Source organism: Xiphophorus maculatus, chromosome 8 (assembly GCF_002775205.1).
Source record: "Xiphophorus maculatus strain JP 163 A chromosome 8, X_maculatus-5.0-male, whole genome shotgun sequence".
Lineage (NCBI taxonomy): Eukaryota > Metazoa > Chordata > Actinopteri > Cyprinodontiformes > Poeciliidae > Xiphophorus > Xiphophorus maculatus.
This window is the reverse complement of record NC_036450.1, coordinates 23,823,055-23,844,302: the sequence shown is the minus strand read 5'-3', so window position 1 is coordinate 23,844,302 and position 21,248 is coordinate 23,823,055. Positions and strand designations below refer to the sequence as shown.

At 43.0% G+C, this 21,248-nt stretch overlaps 1 protein-coding gene across 1 annotated transcript in view; it reads right to left on the bottom strand.

Moving 5' to 3' along the window:
* Window positions 1-2,346: 2,346 nt before the first annotated feature.
* Window positions 2,347-21,248, bottom strand: part of cwc27 (CWC27 spliceosome associated protein homolog) — a 78,074-nt gene continuing 59,172 nt past the window's right edge. The window contains exons 12-14 of the mRNA XM_005802455.3: window positions 7,856-7,962; window positions 7,660-7,766; window positions 2,347-2,780 (exon numbers count right to left, since the gene is read on the bottom strand). Of these exons, the coding sequence (XP_005802512.1) occupies window positions 2,618-2,780; window positions 7,660-7,766; window positions 7,856-7,962 (377 nt within the window). The 3' untranslated portion in view covers window positions 2,347-2,617. The remainder of the gene's footprint in view (window positions 2,781-7,659; window positions 7,767-7,855; window positions 7,963-21,248) is intronic.

The following is a 21,248-nucleotide window of genomic DNA, read 5'->3' as shown; positions in this document are numbered from 1 at the left end:
AAAAAAAAGAAAATGTGTGTCCGGTTGGTTAGTTGTAACAATACTTCTTACCACAATGCAAAGCAAAAATGCATTTTGCTATCAGACAAAAACGTTAAATGTCAAAGGATTTAACTTTAAAGAAAAGGAAAAGAAATATATTTATATATTAAATACATGGCAGAAATGTAAGTTGGTCTTAAATGCGTTAATCACAGGTCTTAAATTTTGTCCTGGCAGGATTATTTAATCTCATATATTGGATGTAGTAGTTTTCTTTGTTTGTTTTTTCTGTCACTCAGATGTTTGAGTTGGGCACAGCCATCTTTATTGCTTTCTGTGACTTGAAGCGGTCACAGCCACCGGTGACTATCTGCCAAAATAGAAACTAGAAGAATAAATGGAAGTCAATGTAAAATCCCCACAAGACTAGAAAACCCAACTGCGTGTGTGATTTTCTTTTGTACTTTTAATACAGTCCTTAAATTTAATTCATAATGGTCTCATAAAGGTCTTAAAAAGTCTTCAGCTTGAGCTGATGAAACCTGCAAAAACCCTGTGTTGACTTTTGTTTGGTGTCGTTTCTTGGATTGGATGATTTGAATGTCATTTTGACGCCACTTTCTCTTCACGTTGTTCACCGGCTCGTTGGCATAGCAGCGTAGCATCAGACGACCTCGACCTGTTGAGGGATTGAAGGGAGGCCGTTCCGTCCCGTCCACTCCCAGGTTCTGAAGGTAATCTCTGATAATCCCTGCTTTACGTGGTAAACACTCATATCTTGGACGGTAGAGTTCTTGCTCTGAGAATGAAGACACGGGACACCATCTCAATGTTTCTCTACATCGATGTCGCCTTCGACGCCGACGGCGTTTAGCGGAACGTTGTTTTCCGAGTTGGAGTTCATGAGGGGAATCTTATGACGCGTATTCCCAGAGTGAATTAGGCTGTAGGGAATTAGGCATGACTTGTGCGACTCTGGCTGATAAAAAGGCCAAAGTTCAGTCTGAACTCACAGGAAGCAAACAAAAAGATAGAGGAACCCGTGACACTCAAGACCTCAAGACTTGCTACCGGTAATAAGAGCTCATCTGCTGCGGTACAGTGTGAGATGGCTGGAGAATATTATAACGATCTCGGCTCCTTTAAAGTGACTCTGCAAAGTAAAGAGCGGCTTCATGCTCTGAGCTGGGAGCGCCGTCACCATGAAGACGGATTATACTGTCCCGTCCTTCGCTTCGACCATCAATTACCGATTTACGTGTCAGGCGACGTCCTTGTAAAAAAAAAAAAAAGCAGTCAAAGCTTTCCTGCGCATCTTCAATCAAATAAATACCTCACGGTGAAAATTGTTTGACGTTTAAAAGAGTGAAGGACGTGACCATTTGTGCAATAAAACAACTTCTCTTCTTGGAAATAAAAAAAACCCCAAAAACGTAAGGTATCCCCAAAGATGTACCTGTAATGATTTTTTTTATTATTTTTTACATGCATTAAAATAATTAAAACAAATGAGGAAAATGTATTTTTACCCCTGAAGATGACATTGGCTAAATAAAAGCTCCAGTAAATGGGGAGCTCTTTAGGCTACACGCAGACAGGAAGACGACTTATCCTGAAAATGCAGAACTCTTTGAACTCAGACTTAAACGCTTCAACTTATTCGTCATCTTTTTTATTTTTTTAGCTTCTCTAAGTCAATAGTAACACATCTGAACCTGACAAGGGCCCCAGAGGAGAACACGGTTACAGGATCGGTGTCTCACCTGTTTCACATTTTCACCACCGGGCGCTCCCATAATGCTACATTAACTCTGCCTATTATTCCAGACAAAAATGGAAACACAATCCCATTAGCGGAGTAAGAGAAATGGTGTGTTAAGAGCGCACACACACACACACCCAGACACACACGTGGCGGTGGCAAATCACTTATCCAAAAACAACTAGAGGTTAGAACTGCTGCCAAAATATTCAGAGTCTGCAAACTTTTCCACGTCGTCATGATGCAACTGTGACCTTCGGCGCATTTTACTGTGATTTGATGAGATAAAGTAGAACATTTGTGTAAAGTCAGAATTCAGATTCATTCTGACTTTTGATCTCGGAAGATTAAAGTCAGGATTCTGAGAAAGTCTGAATTCAGTCAATTCCGAGTGAATTTTTTAAAATGTTATTTCTTTTTCACTGGCCCTAATCTTTTGTCTAAAGCGATAAAATGTGAAGCAGATTAAGAGTATGAATTGCTTTCTGACTCAAACACAAGGTAATTATTGCGCAATAATCTGCCATTTTTTTTACTCCATGTTTGGACTTTGTTTGTCCAGAAGTAACTAACAGGAAAAAAAAAGAAGCATTGATCCAAAATTCACATAAATGTGGTTTATTTGATCTTTCTGGAAATCTTTACAGAGCCCCCCCACACACACACACACACACACAGCGCAAACCAAACAAGTCAGAAGTGAAAAGCATTTCATGTAATAATCATCTACAGTTTGTCCATAACAGCTGTTCAGTCACAAATTAGCTGAGCCCAGATGTTCAAACCTAACAGACTGTTTGGGGGGAAAAGACGTTTCCGAAGCGGCGGGAAAGTGGCCGGGCGAGACGGCGCGCGACCCCTGACCTCAGGACTTCACCTCTTGGCCTTCTTCTCCTTCATGATCTTCTTGCTCTCCTCTCTCCGGCGCTTGTTGACAGGGTTGCGCGGGTCGTAGATCTCGAACGTGTCCTCGTCCTGCATGTTGGCGTCCTTGACTTTCCTGCTCTGCTCGTCGAACTGCAGAACGTGGGCCATCCTAAACCAGACGGAGAGAGGCGGGCGGAGTTCAAAGCCTCCGCTGAGTCAGTCCTCCAAAGCGCTTCTGCCTACAGGCCAGTCGAACCAACTGGAAAACTAAATTATCGCCATAGGAAAAAAAACAACTAAATGGGAATAAAGAAAAATTTGAAATCCCCCAAGTCTAAAAAATGGTTGAATCAGCAACAACGACTGTTAAAGTTTTGAGGAATTTTGGCCCACTGTTCGTTTTGTTTATATACAGATTTATCTTTGATGTAAGTTAAATCTGTATGTAAAAAGTACAAGATACGTGGTGCCGTACATTACATTAGTGAAAAAAACACAAAACACACAAAGCAAAAGAAACAGAAAATATTGTGCTTTACTGAATGAATATTATTAACTGTGCGTGTGAGAGAGTATCAGTATGTGGAGCATGCGGCCCGTTCTTGTTTGCAGAATTATTCTAGTTAGGGATGAACAGATGTGAAAATATGGGCCAATATCGACAGCCGATTTTGAGCCAAATATTGCTGTTATGTCCAATCACCAATACTTACTGATATTGTTTATATATTTCACTGTCCTTTCGATGCTTTGGGGGAAAAACAACCACAAAAAAAAAAAACAACCAAACCGCTGACTTCTCCACTGCTTCTCTGCTTCAGTTAAACTTCCCACAATCCTTTGCTGCATCGCTCTCATTAGCTTCGTTTCCATTTATGAATGTGCGTAAATCTTTGTCGATATTCTGCTGTAGTTGGCGAAAAAACACAACTTTGTGATTATTTCCATGAAATAAGAAATTAAAACTAAAATCACATGTGAATGAATTTGTTGATGCGATAAGTCATTTAAAAAATCATGGTAGCAACACATATGAACAGCTATATATTCATAACTCAGTCGTGGCGTTAGCGCTCATCATCTATCAGCTATCAGAGGAGACGATGGCGTCTCATTTAGACGTTGGAGCCACAAGTCCTGCCTACTTGGGAGGGGCTACGTCTGCGGCGCTTTGGGGAAAATTGTAGTCGGCCATTTTACAGAATAGCTATAAATCAACATGTTAGAATGAGACACAACTTTTTATGGGCTGTGTGATGCTGTGAGCTGCTCATCGCCCCCTCTCCTCCCTCCCACGCCCCCAAAAAAGCAAACAACAAACCACGAAGAAGACTACTTCCTGTTTTCTTCTTCTTGTGATGCGGGAAAAAGTATTTCCATTACGGTTTTGCGAAATACATCTATTTCGATACAGCTGGGAAAACAAAACCCACCTCATCCTAGCGCAAAATCTTTTCATAAAAAACAAACAAAAAACAAGAAGTGTTTCAAAATGAGCGAGTTTCCGTTTTGCGGATTTATTTTCGTTATTTCAATTTGCGCAATTCTATGATTAATGGAAACGCGGCTACTGTCACGTGACCAGCCTTGTTCCCCTTCCCCACCAGAAACAAACAGCAACAAGACGGACCTGAATGTTGGTTTCATTTAAGTCTCGTTAAGTTTGCGAAACATGTACCGCTGTGGTCGTAATTTGGCGCAGAGGCAGACCGGCCAGGGGCTCGGTTTCTCCAGCCCGGCCTTCTCTTCTCCGCCGTCAGTAAATTCCTCCGAGGAGACGTCAGTGTCAGGCACTTCGCAGATAACAAACCAAAAACATTTCTTCAGCTGTCGGACGACGGAAGCAACAAAGAAGAGAAGACCGTCTGCTGTCAAACAGCTTCGTCTGCGTGAAGGTCTGGGCAAAGTCCAAGCAGATGTTCCACTGAGACGACTCTCCTCCACTCAGCCACAAACAGCAGAATTAATTCGATTATTAATTACTGAAAAATGTACAAGTATGCAACGTCCCAGCGCATTTTTTTTTGTTTGTTTTTAACAAAGTCCAGAGTTTTCCCTCCTGATTACAAAACGGAGGATTTAACAGGAACTTGGGGAAAAGAAAAAAAAAAAAATCAGAAACTGGAAGGAAGGAGGGAGTGACAGAAAGCGGAAAGAGACAAGGAAGGAAAGAAGAACACAAGTAAGGAAGTAACCTCCTGAAGAAGAAAAGAAAGGAAGAAAAGCCACAAGGAAGGAAAGAGCTCAGGAAAAAGAAGGGAATGTGGAAGGAAGAAGGGAAGGTAGCAAACAAGGAGGGAAAGAAAGAGGGAAGAACAAGGAAGGAATTAAGGAAAGACAAAAGAAAGGAACAAATGAAGGAAGAACAATGGAACGGGGAATGCAGCCTGGAATTACAAATATTTTTTCATCTTTTTATCTTTATTTTCATACTTTTCCTGACCTGGAAAATCAAATTCCACAACTTTCTAGACTGTGTAACATATTCTGTGCTTTGGGGAAAAACAAATGATTTGCCCACTTGGAAATTTCCTACCCAAACTTTCTTTGTTTTTGTTTTTTTTTTTAAATCAAAGTCATCTGAAGAATAAAATCTACACACAAACCAGATTGAATGTTTAGAGCAAACACCAGCTCACGTACAGGAATGTGTTTTAGTGTAAGGAGGCTACAGCGCTGTGGATCCTACCTGAACGGCTGAAATCACACACACACACACACACACACACACACACACACACACACACACACACGTACGTACAGTATATATTTTTGGAATTTTTGCAACTTTTAGCATTTTTTCACGCAAAAAAAAAAACACAGTGGGACGCTTGTGGATTGCCCTGGCGACCCCACCACCAGAGGTCAAACACGTCTCTGAAAAACAGAGCATGAAAGGAAATCAGGACTGACTTCCTGGTGACCATTTCCAGGTTTTCTGGAGGAACTCCTGTTCTCTCTGTGCAACATGTTTGGTATTTTCTAGCTTCCTTTTTGTCGGCTCCTTTGGGTTGGCGAACCATTTTGGGGTATAGTTCTGTATCAGCCTCTGTGTGTGTGTGTGTGTTTCCTGTATTCATTTATTGTGACAGCTCATCTAGAATGTCACAGCCAGAGTCTGGCGGACTCCTATGGAGCCCTGCTGTGTGAGCGGGCCTCCTCCGGTAATTCGTCTACCAGCCTCGGCGATGACAGCCTGCCAACCGATCGGCTTCAGCGCGCCGCCGAAACTCCACGTTATACGCGGCTTTATCGAAACCGCGCTCTACTGCCGTGACGCAGAAGGTGTTTGGCTTGTTTTTCCTGCGTTTCGTAACAAATAACGGCGAAGCGACGGTGACAGTCGGCCAATCGGGCGTCTCGCAGACTTTGGGAGGATGTGAGCGTTAGCTGTAGGGAAGGAAGGGGTTGAGGAGGGAGAGAGCCAGGAGCCGTAGACACACACAGATGGAATAGTTTACCTCCTCTGGCCCAGACTTGACTTTGAGTCTCTGACCTGTTGTAACCCACATTCTGTTCACAGTTCCTCTAGAGTGGCACAGACTTCCCACTGTTTTTTTTTCTTCTTCTAGGACTGCTATGCAACCCCCCGCCCCCCTCCTCCACCCTACCTGGCATAGTGAGGAGTATCTTTGGCCGAGAGACGCTCCGAGCGCCAGACGACGCTTCTCGCAAATTCATTAGGGCCCCCCCACACACAGCCAGACGAGAGCGTCTCACGACTAATAGCAAGTACAGATTTTGTTATTCTAAAATCTCTCTCCCCGCGCGCAGACACTTCTCTCAAATTCACACACATGGACGCTTCTCGCAAATTCATTAGGGCCCCCCCACACACAGCCAGACGAGAGCGTCTCACGACTAATAGCAAGTACAGATTTTGTTATTCTAAAATCTCTCTCCCCGCGCGCAGACACTTCTCTCAAATTCACACACATGGTATTTTCAAACCCCTCGCTCGGTGCCGTTTGAGATCTTTGGTGAAAAACAGAATATGAGAGGAAAACACAGCGTCAGGGCTGATTTCCTGATGGCCAATCTGGTGGCGGTGAGTAAAATTCTGAGCCTGACAAACACACACAAACACACACACACGCACGCACTTAGAGACACAACATACACACACATAAGTACAACTTGAACTTTCACATACATCTATAACAACATAAAGCGAGCTTTAGCTCCGAGAGACGTCGGGTTCACGGCGGGAACTGTTCGCTGTCTCTTTCCAAAGCTGAAAACTTCCCTTCAGAACTAACTGAAATTTATGGGAATAAACGGCTTTCAACCTGGAATTTAAAACACTGAAGTTGGTCCTTAACAGGGATGAGGGCCCCGAGGAAGACATTCTCTGAAAAGTTTAAAAAAAATTAAAAATTTAGCAACTACTGTAAGTTCTTGGTTAAAACAATTTTTGGTTAAAACATTATTATTCTTCAATCAGTGAAGAAATTTTACTCAAGTAAGAGTAGCAATAGTTCATCAGAAACTTACTCGAGTAAAAGTAAAAGCAAAGCATAGCAAGAGTAATTTTTACTTCCCAACTCTGCTCCGGGATGACATGAGCTAATGCTATTTCTTTAAATGTTATCTCCATGGAGACGAACAGCCCAGTGATGATGGTCTTTTAAATCGCCTGCTTCTCTAGACCAGGGCTGAATTGTCCCTCACTTATTGGTTTTGCCTTAGTTGAGGAAGATAAACTAGTCATTTTGTAATCAATCATATTTTTTGCTCTTAATTAGAAAGAAACTTTAAGAATTATTGCTGCGGTATCAAAAAATGGCTGACTATTTTTCCCAGCAGGCATTGAGTTTGAAACTGTTGTATTGTGAAAATCAGTAGGTTTCTTATAAACACTATTCTGAACAAATCTCCCTGTCCAGTTAGAAACAGTGACTATGACAACACCGCTAAGCCAACATGACAGATCTAACTGTGTCCTTATTGGATTTACAAGACTTGGAAAACGTACAGCCACAATTTAAAAAAATTAAATTAAATCAAAAAATACCTGAACACAGAATCAAACTGTGAATCTTACTAACCATCCTTTGTCGTCATCCTCCGCCAACTCCTCCACATCCTCCTCCTCTGCTCCCTCGGTGATGGCTGACGACAGCTTGGACTTGAAGCCGTTGAGCAGGGCCAACGTCTGCGGATTCATTACACATCCATTTTGGCTTTCAAGGAATCCCAAACGGAGCGGCTCCAAGGAGGGAAATTGGGTGAGCGAGACGTTACCTGCTCCTCTCTGTTTGAGCCTTTTTTCCGTTTCTGCTGCCGGAGCTCTTCGTACTTCTTCCTTTCCTCCAGGTACTCTGCCACGGCCTCGCTGCTCGGCTTTTTCTCTGTGTCAGAAAGACGACGCGCAAACGCAACACAAGTTAAGCGCATATGTAGACGTTTCCTCTGTGAAATAACATATGAAACAAAACCAAGAAGCACAAAAACGCAACTTATTGTAGGCATTTATAATAGCCTGAAAAAAGAAATGAAGTTAAAGAATACTTTGAAAACTACTCTACAGATTAGGGCTAAGCGATATGGACTTAATGTTTTATCACGATATTTTATTGTACTATTGTGATAACAATTAATGTGATGATGGGGAATATTTATTACCCATTTCTTTAGGTAACTTTACGCATAGCAATCATAGCTCCACAAACACAAACACTGCTCATGGGGGGGAAAAGAAGCTTCTTTTTGGAAACCAGTCACATAAATAAGTCTGATTAATGTCACTGAGTTGCTCACACTAACTGTGATAAAAACAAATATTAGAAAGTAAAAAAAAAAGGAGAAAAAAGAGCAGAAATCCATCCGCAACAACAGTGGCCAATAACCAGGTGGAATAAATGTCTAAATGTGCAACTACCCAACCAATAAATAAATAAATAAATAAATAATGAACAGACGTCAACAAAATGAACAAATCAGAATTAACATAAAGCAATTCTAGAACAAGCATAGAATAAATATTTCCCAAAATTATGGGGGGAGGAGAGTAGAGAATGGATGTTTCAGCTGCCTGAAATAATCCGTTCCCCCTCCATAACATGGGAACTAACTAATTCTCCAAAAAGTCTTTAACTTTGTTTATTCCTCTCTTCATCAACAACGAATCCTGTGGATTTGGTGACATTTCCTCATTATTTGCCAAAGTCATGAGGGGGGAACCAAATATTTTAGCCACCTGAAATAATCCGTTCCTCCTCCATAACATGGGAACAAATTAATTTACCAACAAGTTTTTAACTTTGTTTATTCCTCTCTTCATCAACAATAAATCATGTAAGTTTGAAAACATTTGCTCATTATTTGCCAAAGTTGTGAGGGGGAACCACATATTTTAGCTGCCTGAAATAACCTGTTCCCCATACATAACATGGGAGATAATTGTTTTTCTCACAATCTCCTTTAACTGTTCTTAGTCTCATCTTCATCAGCAACAAATCCTGTGAATTTGGTCATATTTACTCTTTATTCACCAAACTTACTTGGGGGGGGGACCAAATATTTTAGCCACCTGAAATAATCCGTTCCTCCTCCATAACATGGGAACAAATTAATTTACCCGGACAGAAGCCCCATCGCTTCCTACGAAGAGGAGTTTTCTTCTCACACAGGTGTTTGTTCTTCCAATTAATAACTGACATATTAATCATATTAATACAAAAATTTTCACATTATGACTATGAACTTCAGTATGCTCTATTTTAGTGCATCATTTAGCATAATTTTTCACATCTTTTGGGAATAAAAATGATTTCCGATTGTTTCCAGCTCCCTCACTGCAAAAACACAAAATCTCACCAAGTCGTTTTGGTTTAGTTTATTATGCAAACATCTTAGTACACTTAAGATAAGACACAACTAACTTATGAGTAACTTTTCAGGCATAGGAGCTTGTTTTAAGTCAGTGATTCCTTAATATTGATGAAAAAATACTACTTCTATTGGCAGATTATTTCACTTATAACTGGGGAAAATTTTTTTGTTTTAAGTATCATATTCTGTGAATGGAACTAATAATTCTTCAGCAATTTTAAGGAACTATTTACTTAAACAAACTTCTGCATCTTGCTTAAAAGTTGCTTATTAGTCAGTTTTGTCTTATTTTAAGTGTACTAAGATATTTTCACTAGAAACTGGACAACAAAAATACTTGGTAAAATTTTGCCTCCAAAATTCAACTTTACTGATCCCAGAGGGAAATTAAATGTTGTTGTGAGTCATATAGATTTGGTTAATGATAACATTACCCAAACCATGAATTTCAGTAATTACATTCAAACTAATCAAACTCAATTTCTCACAAAATAATCCTAAATAATAACTAACTAAAATGGATTTTAAACACAGAAATAGTCGAATTATGGTAAGGATGGAAAAATATTACAATATCATGAAATAAGTTTCTTATACTTGTATCAATAATTTTTTATTAGTTTTTCTATCTTAAATATTTGGAATACTTTGTTTTATTCATAGTTTTCACATCCCAATGTTTTTTTATTTCTTTTTTTTATTATTTCTGCACAATTATGAGGGATGGAGGTGAAACCAGAAACTCCTGCTGCGGAAGTGACTCAACAGGCCGTTGCTAGGTAACCAAAGAATGAGTGAGTTGCTAGGTAACCAAAGAGTGAGAACATTATTTGATTCCACCAACCTTGCTTAGCTAGAGAGAGGTTGAGCCATAGACATAATAAAAGAATAAGCAAATCCACTTTCTTATCCAGTGAGCGGACATTGGTCAGAAAGAGAGTCGGAACCGGTGGCTTCCTAGGCATCAGCTGGGTCAACAGGCCCGCCCGTTTCCCCTTTTTCTGTTTTCGGGCACAATGTTTCCTTTTGACCGTTGGTCCTCGCACCCTGCTGTGCCAGTCCATTGTCTCCCAAGCGCGGATTTCGGCCTTGGTGACATATTACCAGCTGAACTGTCTCCAATAGCCATCAGCTAAGCCGAGCTGCATTCAGCCATAAAGTTTGTTTTTATTCCAACTTCGGCAGTTTTCTAGTGGTTCTGCTGAGGTAGTGACATCAGTTTGTGACATCACGCAAAATGATGTCACAAAGAGTGATGCACACTTTGAGCTAGAATGCATCACAAAGCTGCACTCTTGAATTCTACGGTCATAACCACTACAGAAGAGAGAGCGAGAGAGCGAGAGAGCCAGAGCACGTAGAAGGATTGTTCTTTTAACAAGAAATTGACAACGAAAGCTTTTAAAAAGGCAAATCCTAATAAACAAGTAAAGAAAACCATTGAGCAACTTTTGGACTTTTGGAGCAACTTTTGACAAAAAAGATCAACAATGAATCAGAGCAGCAAAGCGTCGTCTTCCGATTCCAACCAGCAGACCTTAGTTAGAGAGACTCAAAAGCTCCAAGGCATCTTGAAAGAGGTCAACTTGATGTCCATTGAGAGACATTCTCTGATTAAAACAAACGAGGAGCTAAAGATCCGAGCTATAAAGACAGAACAAGCTACACATGAAAAAGACAAGCAGCTTCTGGAAAAGGATGAGGAATTAAAAAAACTGTTCGACCTAATCAAAACTTTAAAGGAAGATATCAACACACTGGAGCAGAAAACCACAGACTTGGATCTGAAAAGCACTGCGCTGGAGAAGGAAAAGACGACCTTAGAAAAGGAGAAAAATACCCTGAAGCAGGAAAAGACCGTCCTGGAGAAGAAAATGACAGCTCTGGAGCAGAAAAACACTGCCTTGGAGATGGAAAAGACTGCTCTGGAGCCGAATACCACTGCCTTGGAGCAAAAGATTGCTGCCTTGCATCTGAAAAACACTGCCCTGGAGAAGGAAAAGAATAACCTGAAGCAGGAAAACACCACCCTGGTGACAGAAAAGACTGCTCTGGAGCAAACAATCACCACCCTGGTGACAGAAAAGACTGCTCTGGAGCAAAAAATCACCACCCTGGAGGAGGACAACACCACCCTGGGGCAGAAAAACACTGCCATGGCAACGGAAAAATTTACCCTGAAGCAGGAAAACTGCACTTTGAAACAGATAAACTCCATCTTGGAGGAGGAAAGCAACTTCTTCGAGAAGGAAAAAATCTCCCATGAACAGAAAAGCTCCTACTTGGAGAAGGTAAACACTGCCCTGAAGCAGAAAACCACCGCTCTGGAGCAGAAAAGCATCGCGTTGGAGAATATAATCATCGCCTTGGAGCAGGAACACGCTGCCCTGGAGCAGAAAAGCGCTGCCTTGGAGAATATGACCATTGACCTGGAGCTCGAAGTGGAACAGCTGAACCACAGCCTGAGGAACAGAATGGAACAGCTGAGCCAGCAGGGATCTGAAGAAGAAATCCACGAAGACATTCAGGTTCAGTCAGATTCAGACCAGCCACAGGAGCAGCGGTCTATATTGAGTCGTGTGATCGGAGGATTCTCCAATAAACTACTGAAAATGTGTATTGACACTATCAGGTATTGGTTTGAAAGATTGAACTTCTAAATTAAGAAGAGTCACGAGGGCTTCAAGCTTCCTGCTTGATTATTGGTGTCAGAAAAGCTAGAGGACAACAGGATTGCGGTGTCAGGGACACATGGGGGCTGATGGCGGAAGAGCTTAATGCTTGAAAGATGTTGGCAGGAGAGTTTGAGGCCCACAGGACTGCAGTACCATGGGAACTTGAGGCCATCAAACTCAGGTCTCCTTCGTCACCAGACGATTCCTTTGTCGCCAGGATCATAGAGTTATATTATAAACTCTAGTTTTGTTTTTATTTTAGTTAGGCGTCGGATGAGCTTGGGGCCAGGGCTTCGTAGCGAGTCCTGTCAGACTCCCGGCCTCCCTCCAGGGCTTTGTAGCAAGTCCCGTTGGTCTCCGGGCTGACCTCCAGGGATTAGCAGTGAGTCCCGTTGGTCTCTGGGCTGACCTCCAGGGCTTCATAGTGAGCCTTGTTGGTCTCCCGGCTGACCTCCACGGATTAGTAGTGAGTCCCATTGGTCTCTGGGCTGACCTTCAGGGCTTCGTAACGAGTCCTGTCGGTCTCGCAGCCTGCCTCCAGGACTTCGTGGCGAGCCCTGTTGGTCTCCCGGCTGACCTCCAGGGCTTCGTATCGGGTCCCGTTGGTCTCCAGGCTGACCTCCAGGGCTTCATAGTGAGTCTTGTTGGTCTCTGGGCTGACCTCCAGGGCTTCGTAGCGAGTCCTGTCGGTCTTAAGGCCTGCCACCAGGGCTTTCATAGTGAGTCCTGTTGGTCTCCGGGCTGACCTCCAGGGCTTCGTATCGGGTCCCGTTGGTCTCCAGGCTGACCTCCAGGGCTTCATAGTGAGTCTTGTTGGTCTCCGGGCTCTGACCTCCAGGGCTTCGTGGCGATGTTGATCTCCCGGCCTGCTTCCAGGGCTTCGTGGCGAGTTCTGTTGGTCTCCAGGCTGACCTCCAGGGCTTCATAGTGAGTCTTGTTGGTCTCTGGGCTGACCTCCAGGGCTTCGTAGCGAGTCCTGTCGGTCTTAAGGCCTGCCACCAGGGCTTTCATAGTGAGTCCTGTTGGTCTCCGGGCTGACCTCCAGGGCTTCGTGGCGAGTAATATTGGTCTCGCAGCCTGCCACCAGGGCTTCATAGTGAGTCCTGTCGGTCTGACAGCCTGCTAAAAGGACTTCGTGGCGAGTCCTGTTGGTCTCCCGGCCTGCTTCCAGGGCTTCATGGCGAGTCCTGTTGGTCTCCCGGCCTGCTTCCAGGGCTTCGTGGCGAGTCCTATTGTTCTCCAGGCTGACCTCCAGGGCTTCGTCGTGAGTCCCATCGGCCTCCAGGTTCCTGCTCCTCCGCCGGCATCTTCCAAGACTGCTGTTCCGCCAGCGTCCTTCTCAGATTCTTTTGTGGTTCCTTTGTTGTTTCCATTTAATTCTGCCTTATTTTTCACATCTGTTCTTCATTGGTGAGTCTAATTATTTTTATTTCGAGTTTCTTGTTATTTTTGTTTGTTCTATTTAGGTTGATTTAGTCTACTTACTCCTTTGTGTTTGTATTTTGGTTATTTCCCCTCGTGATCCTCCAGCAGTTGGAAAACAAGGGAATCTAAAATTATTGATTGTATATTGTAATTGTAAAGACATTTTTCTAAAAAAAATGTTTTTAATTTTAGGTTTCTTTCCTAGATCCAGTGTGACATGTGCCTGAGGTGGTTCCATCAGGCATGTGTCGGAAGCCCACCAATTGAAAAAACTTATCAGTGCTTTGTGTGTTTGCCTTAGGTACCAGAGTTTGCTGTGGTGTGCTAGTTTATGTATGTTGTATTATGTTAATAAATTACATTTTGAAAACTATGTTTGATATTTATCCTTACAGGACTTTAATATAATGTAACAATGGAAAGATAGTTTAAATCCCGAGGCCCCTTACCTTTGTGCAATGAAGAGCAAATGTTTCCAAAGCACAGTTAAACACTTCCTGGTAAATTCATTTAATCCCATGTTATAGAGTGGGAACGGATTATATCAGGTGGCTAAAATATTTGGTTCCCCTCCTTTAACTTTGGCAAATAATTTCAGGCAGCTGAAATATCCAATCTCTCCTCTCCTCCCCCCATAACTTTGGGAAATAAAGAGCAGCTGTTTCCAAATTCTCAAAAAATGTTATGTGTGATAGCATGTAGTGTACTAGAAATTTCCTTAATCCTGTAATCTGTCATATTTTACATTAAAATGGGATTTACCAGAAAGTCTACACTCTCATCTTTTCAGGCAGTCTTAATTTTTGTGCCCTGCTAGCAGCCAGCTTCCATCCTCAGCAATGAAAAATTAGAAATAAAACACTACGTGTTAGAAAACTGTGTTTGGTGACTTACTTTTATTTGTCAGGCTTAAGTGACAAAAGTTGGGAAAAGACCGATTCCCTTGGCGTTTAAAATAACACAAAACAGCTCAAGAAGACCTCGTTTATTTATTTATTTTATCATTTTGTTATTGCTTCTTTTTTTAAAACAACAGCTGCCGATTAAACTGAATGTTACAACCTTGACATGATTATATGAGAAATCGATCAGAAGAGCCGTGACAATGGTCAGATCGGCCAGATTCGCCTCTCTGGCTGCAATGCGCGCTCCCGACAGGAGGGGACAGATTTTCACAGGGGAGCAGAATTTCGCACAAGACCGGGCTCTCAGTCGGCTGTTTGGGATTCCCCTCCGTTTTTACGTCACTGCGCTGTCTGATTGGCTGCCTGTCACATTGAACAGGCTGCCTTCTCGCTCACTGTCAGGGAAAACCCCACAGGCTGCGATAGTCTGGGAGTGCAGGGGGGGGAGGTGTATGGGGATGGGGGGGTGCAGTAAAATTGCTTACACCTCCCTCCACCCCCCAAGCCTTGACCGGTCCGTGGTGGTAATAAACCACTGATGTAAAGCACTTTGAACTGCCTTGTTGCTGAAATGTGCTACATACAAATCAACTTGGAGGTCAAAATAGAACCAAGAACAACATCTTTGCAAGTCTCACATTAGGTAGAGACTAGACAAAAACTTGTACGGCCAGAAAACTACTGACCAAAGAAGGAAACCACGAGGATTCATCCTTCGTTTGCCAAGAGACATCGTGAGGATCCAAAAGACTTATCCGTCACCCAACAGCCAAGTCAAAGCCATTACATCACTATAAGTCTTTTATTTTGCTAATTTTATTCTGTATTTTTGTGAGACATGTGCATGGAGACAATTTAACCACACGAATTAACATTGTGTCCCTGCAAATAGATGCTCTCGTATCCCCGACCACTGAAACAGCTTCACTGAATTGAAACAGCGTCAGTTCAGTGAAGCTGTTTCGAAACCACCAGCGCTGCTTGTGAACGCTTCACAATCCCGATCGGCTAATCTCTCATCGGCGCCAACAGCTGGGAAACGGGAGCTAAACACAGCTTTCGGAGCGAGATTTATGATCGCCACCTGGTGATTTTGAAAGACCAACAGGACTCGAGAACACAGTCAGAAATAAAGTTTATGGATTTGGCGGAACATCCTCAGCTATAAGCGGCACGTTGACCTACTTAAACTCTGGGAGGGTTTGATTTGAAAATGAACTGCAGGGAGACGAGAGTTACACGTTCTGACGCTAATCGGACGTTCAGATTTATTTTCAGGGGCGGTTTTACTTTTTCGTGCTTTAAATTCTAACGATCTGAAACAAAATGTTTTGATTGGCTGCTGTTTCCAGCGAGCCCGCCCCTAGCTGCTAACAAAAGCACTTCTCTGGTCTAGGACAGAGGCGACCTTATGCTGGGCCTTTGGTGCAAATTCCAAAGTTTGAAGTAAGAGCAGACAGTTGGGTTTTCTTTTTTCACACTAGGATGAATGTTGCTACGTGCAACCCCACAGATAATACGACAAAATTAAAAAGAAAATTAAGCCCAACTTATGAGTGGAAACACTATTTAGGAGCAACAATCCGCATGCTGGCCCTGGTAGCCTGGAGCAGAAATCCATCCGCAACAACAGTGTCCAAAACCAGGTGGAATAAATGTCTAAATGTGCAACTACCCAACCAATAAATAAATAAATAAATAAATAATGAACAGACGTCAACAAAATGAACAAATCAGAATTAACATGAAGCAATTCTAGAACAAGCATAGAATAAATATTTCCCAAAGTTATGGGGGGAGGAGAGTAGAGAATGGATGTTTCAGCTGCCTGAAATAATCCGTTCCCCCTCCATAACATGGGAACTAATTAATTCTCCAAAAAGTCTTTAACTGTGTTTATTCCTCTCTTCATCAACAACAAATCCTGTGGATTTGGTGACATTTCCTCATTATTTGCCAAAGTCATGAGGGGGGAACCAAATATTTTAGCCACCTGAAATAATCCGTTCCTCCTCCATAACATGGGAACAAATTAATTTACCAACAAGTTTTTAACTTTGTTTATTCCTCTCTTCATCAACAATAAATCATGTAAGTTTGAAAACATTTGCTCATTATTTGCCAAAGTTGTGAGGGGGAACCACATATTTTAGCTGCCTGAAATAACCTGTTCCCCATACATAACATGGGAGATAATTGTTTTTCTCACAATCTCCTTTAACTGTTCTTAGTCTCATCTTCATCAGCAACAAATCCTGTGAATTTGGTCATATTTACTCTTTATTCACCAAACTTACTTGGGGGGGGGACCAAATATTTTAGCCACCTGAAATAATCCGTTCCTCCTCCATAACATGGGAACAAATTAATTTACCCGGACAGAAGCCCCATCGCTTCCTACGAAGAGGAGTTTTCTTCTCACACAGGTGTTTGTTCTTCCAATTAATAACTGACATATTAATCATATTAATACAAAAATTTTCACATTATGACTATGAACTTCAGTATGCTCTATTTTAGTGCATCATTTAGCATAATTTTTCACATCTTTTGGGAATAAAAATGATTTCCGATTGTTTCCAGCTCCCTCACTGCAAAAACACAAAATCTCACCAAGTCGTTTTGGTTTAGTTTATTATGCAAACATCTTAGTACACTTAAGATAAGACACAACTAACTTATGAGTAACTTTTCAGGCATAGGAGCTTGTTTTAAGTCAGTGATTCCTTAATATTGATGAAAAAATACTACTTCTATTGGCAGATTATTTCACTTATAACTGGGGAACATTTTTTTGTTTTAAGTATCATATTCTGTGAATGGAACTAATAATTCTTCAGCAATTTTAAGGAACTATTTACTTAAACAAACTTCTACATCTTGCTTAAAAGTTGCTTACTAGTCAGTTTTGTCTTATTTTAAGTGTACTAAGATATTTTCACTAGAAACTGGACAACAAAAATACTTGGTAAAATTTTGCCTCCAAAATTCAACTTTACTGATCCCAGAGGGAAATTAAATGTTGTTGTGAGTCATATAGATTTGGTTAATGATAACATTACCCAAACCATGAATTTCAGTAATTACATTCAAACTAATCAAACTCAATTTCTCAGAAAATAATCCTAAATAATAACTAACTAAAATGGATTTTAAACACAGAAATAGTCGAATTATGGTAAGGATGGAAAAATATTACAATATCATGAAATAAGTTTCTTATACTTGTATCAATAATTTGTTATTAGTTTTTCTATCTTAAATATTTGGAATACTTTCTTGTTTTATTCATAGTTTTCACATCCCAATGTTTTTTTATTTCTTTTTTTTTATTTCTACAAAATTATGAGGGATGGAGGTGAAACCAGAAACTGCTGCTGCGTAAGTGACTCAACAGGCCGTTGCTAGGTAACCAAAGAATGAGTGAGTTGCTAGGTAACCAAAGAGTGAGAACATTATTTGATTCCACCAACCTTGCTTAGCTAGAGAGAGGTTGAGCCATAGACATAATAAAAGAATAAGCAAATCCACTTTCTTATCCAGTGAGCGGACATTGGTCAGAAAGAGAGTCGGAACCGGTGGCTTCCTAGGCATCAGCTGGGTCAACAGGCCCGCCCGTTTCCCCTTTTTCTGTTTTCGGGCACAATGTTTCCTTTTGACCGTTGGTCCTCCCACCCTGCTGTGCCAGTCCATTGTCTCCCAAGCGCGGATTTCGGCCTTGGTGACATATTACCAGCTGAACTGTCTCCAATAGCCATCAGCTAAGCCGAGCTGCATTAAGCCATAAAGTTTGTTTTTATTCCAACTTCGGCAGTTTTCTAGTGGTTCTGCTGAGGTAGTGACATCAGTTTGTGACATCACGCAAAATGATGTCACAAAGAGTGATGCACACTTTGAGCTAGAATGCATCACAAAGCTGCACTCTTGAATTCTACGGTCATAACCACTACAGAAGAGAGAGCGAGAGAGCGAGAGAGCCAGAGCACGTAGAAGGATTGTTCTTTTAACAAGAAATTGACAACGAAAGCTTTTAAAAAGGCAAATCCTAACAAACAAGTAAAGAAAACCATTGAGCAACTTTTGGACTTTTGGAGCAACTTTTGACAAAAAAGATCAACAATGAATCAGAGCAGCAAAGCGTCGTCTTCCGATTCCGACCAGCAGACCTTAGTTAGAGAGACTCAAAAGCTCCAAGGCATCTTGAAAGAGGTCAACTTGATGTCCATTGAGAGACATTCTCTGATTAAAACAAACGAGGAGCTAAAGATCCGAGCTATAAAGACAGAACAAGCTACACATGAAAAAGACAAGCAGCTTCTGGAAAAGGATGAGGAATTAAAAAAACTGTTCGACCTAATCAAAACTTTAAAGGAAGATATCAACACACTGGAGCAGAAAACCACAGACTTGGATCTGAAAAACACTGCGCTGGAGAAGGAAAAGACGACCTTAGAAAAGGAGAAAAATACCCTGAAGCAGGAAAAGACCGTCCTGGAGAAGAAAATGACAGCTCTGGAGCAGAAAAACACTGCCTTGGAGATGGAAAAGACTGCTCTGGAGCCGAATACCACTGCCTTGGAGCAAAAGATTGCTGCCTTGCATCTGAAAAGCACTGCCCTGGAGAAGGAAAAGAATAACCTGAAGCAGGAAAACACCACCCTGGTGACAGAAAAGACTGCTCTGGAGCAAAAAATCACCGCCCTGGTGACAGAAAAGACTGCTCTGGAGCAAAAAATCACCACCCTGGAGGAGGACAACACCACCCTGGGGCAGAAAAACACTGCCATGGCAAAGGAAAAATTTACCCTGAAGCAGGAAAACTGCACTTTGAAACAGATAAACTCCATCTTGGAGGAGGAAAGCAACTTCTTCGAGAAGGAAAAAATCTCCCATGAACAGAAAAGCTCCTTCTTGGAGAAGGTAAACACTGCCCTGAAGCAGAAAACCACCGCTCTGGAGCAGAAAAGCATCGCGTTGGAGAATATAATCATCGCCTTGGAGCAGGAACACGCTGCCCTGGAGCAGAAAAGCGCTGCCTTGGAGAATATGACCATTGACCTGGAGCTCGAAGTGGAACAGCTGAACCACAGCCTGAGGAACAGAATGGAACAGCTGAGCCAGCAGGGATCTGAAGAAGAAATCCACGAAGACATTCAGGTTCAGTCAGATTCAGACCAGCCACAGGAGCAGCGGTCTATATTGAGTCGTGTGATCGGAGGATTCTCCAATAAACTACTGAAAATGTGTATTGACACTATCAGGTATTGGTTTGAAAGATTGAACTTTTAAATAAAGAAGAGTCATGAGGGCTTCAAGCTTCCTGCTTGATTATTGGTGTCAGAAAAGCTAGAGGACAACAGGATTGCGGTGTCAGGGACACATGGGGGCTGATGGCGGAAGAGCTTAATGCTTGAAAGATGTTGGCAGGAGAGTTTGAGGCCCACAGGACTGCAGTGCCATGGGAACTTGAGGCCATCAAACTCAGGTCTCCTTCGTCACCAGACGATTCCTTTGTCGCCAGGATCATAGAGTTATATTATAAACTCTAGTTTTGTTTTTATTTTAGTTATGCGTCGGATGAAGAGCTTGGGGCCAGGGCTTCGTAGCGAGTCCTGTCAGACTCCCGGCCTCCCTCCAGGGCTTTGTAGCAAGTCCCGTTGGTCTCCGGGCTGACCTCCAGGGATTAGCAGTGAGTCCCGTTGGTCTCTGGGCTGACCTCCAGGGCTTCATAGTGAGCCTTGTTGGTCTCCCGGCTGACCTCCAGGGATTAGTAATGAGTCCCATTGGTCTCTGGGCTGACCTTCAGGGCTTCGTAACGAGTCCTGTCGGTCTCGCAGCCTGCCTCCAGGACTTCGTGGCGAGCCCTGTTGGTCTCCCGGCTGACCTCCAGGGCTTCGTATCGGGTCCCGTTGGTCTCCAGGCTGACCTCCAGGGCTTCATAGTGAGTCCTGTTGGTCTCCGGGCTCTGACCTCCAGGGCTTTGTGGCGATGTTGCTCTCCCGGCCTGCTTCCAGGGCTTCGTGGCGAGTTCTGTTGGTCTCCAGGCTGACCTCCAGGGCTTCATAGTGAGTCTTGTTGGTCTCTGGGCTGACCTCCAGGGCTTTGTAGCGAGTCCCGTTGGTCTCCGGGCTGACCTCCAGGGCTTCGTAGCGAGTCCTGTCGGTCTTAAGGCCTGCCTAAAGGACTTCGTGGCGAGTCCTGTTGGTCTCCCGGCCTGCTTCCAGGGCTTCATGGCGAGTCCTGTTGGTCTCCTGGCCTGCTTCCAGGGCTTCGTGGCGATGTTGGTCTCCCGGCCTGCTTCCAGGGCTTCGTGGCGAGTCCCGTTGGTCTCCGGGCTGACCTCCAGGGCTTCGTGGCGAGTCCCGTTGGTCTCCGGGCTGACCTCCAGGGCTTCGTAGCGAGTCCTGTCGGTCTTAAGGCCTGCCTAAAGGACTTCGTGGCGAGTCCTGTTGGTCTCCCGGCCTGCTTCCAGGGCTTCATGGCGAGTCCTGTTGGTCTCCTGGCCTGCTTCCAGGGCTTCGTGGCGATGTTGGTCTCCCGGCCTGCTTCCAGGGCTTCGTGGCGAGTCCCGTTGGTCTCCGGGCTGACCTCCAGGGCTTCGTGGCGAGTCCCGTTGGTCTCCGGGCTGACCTCCAGGGCTTCATGGCGAGTCCTGTTGTTCTCCGGGCTGACCTCCAGGGCTTCATGGCGAGTCCCGTTGGTCTCCAGGCTGACCTCCAGGGCTTCATAGTGAGTCTTGTTGGTCTCTGGGCTGACCTCCAGGGCTTCATAGTGAGTCTTGTTGGTCTCTGGGCTGAC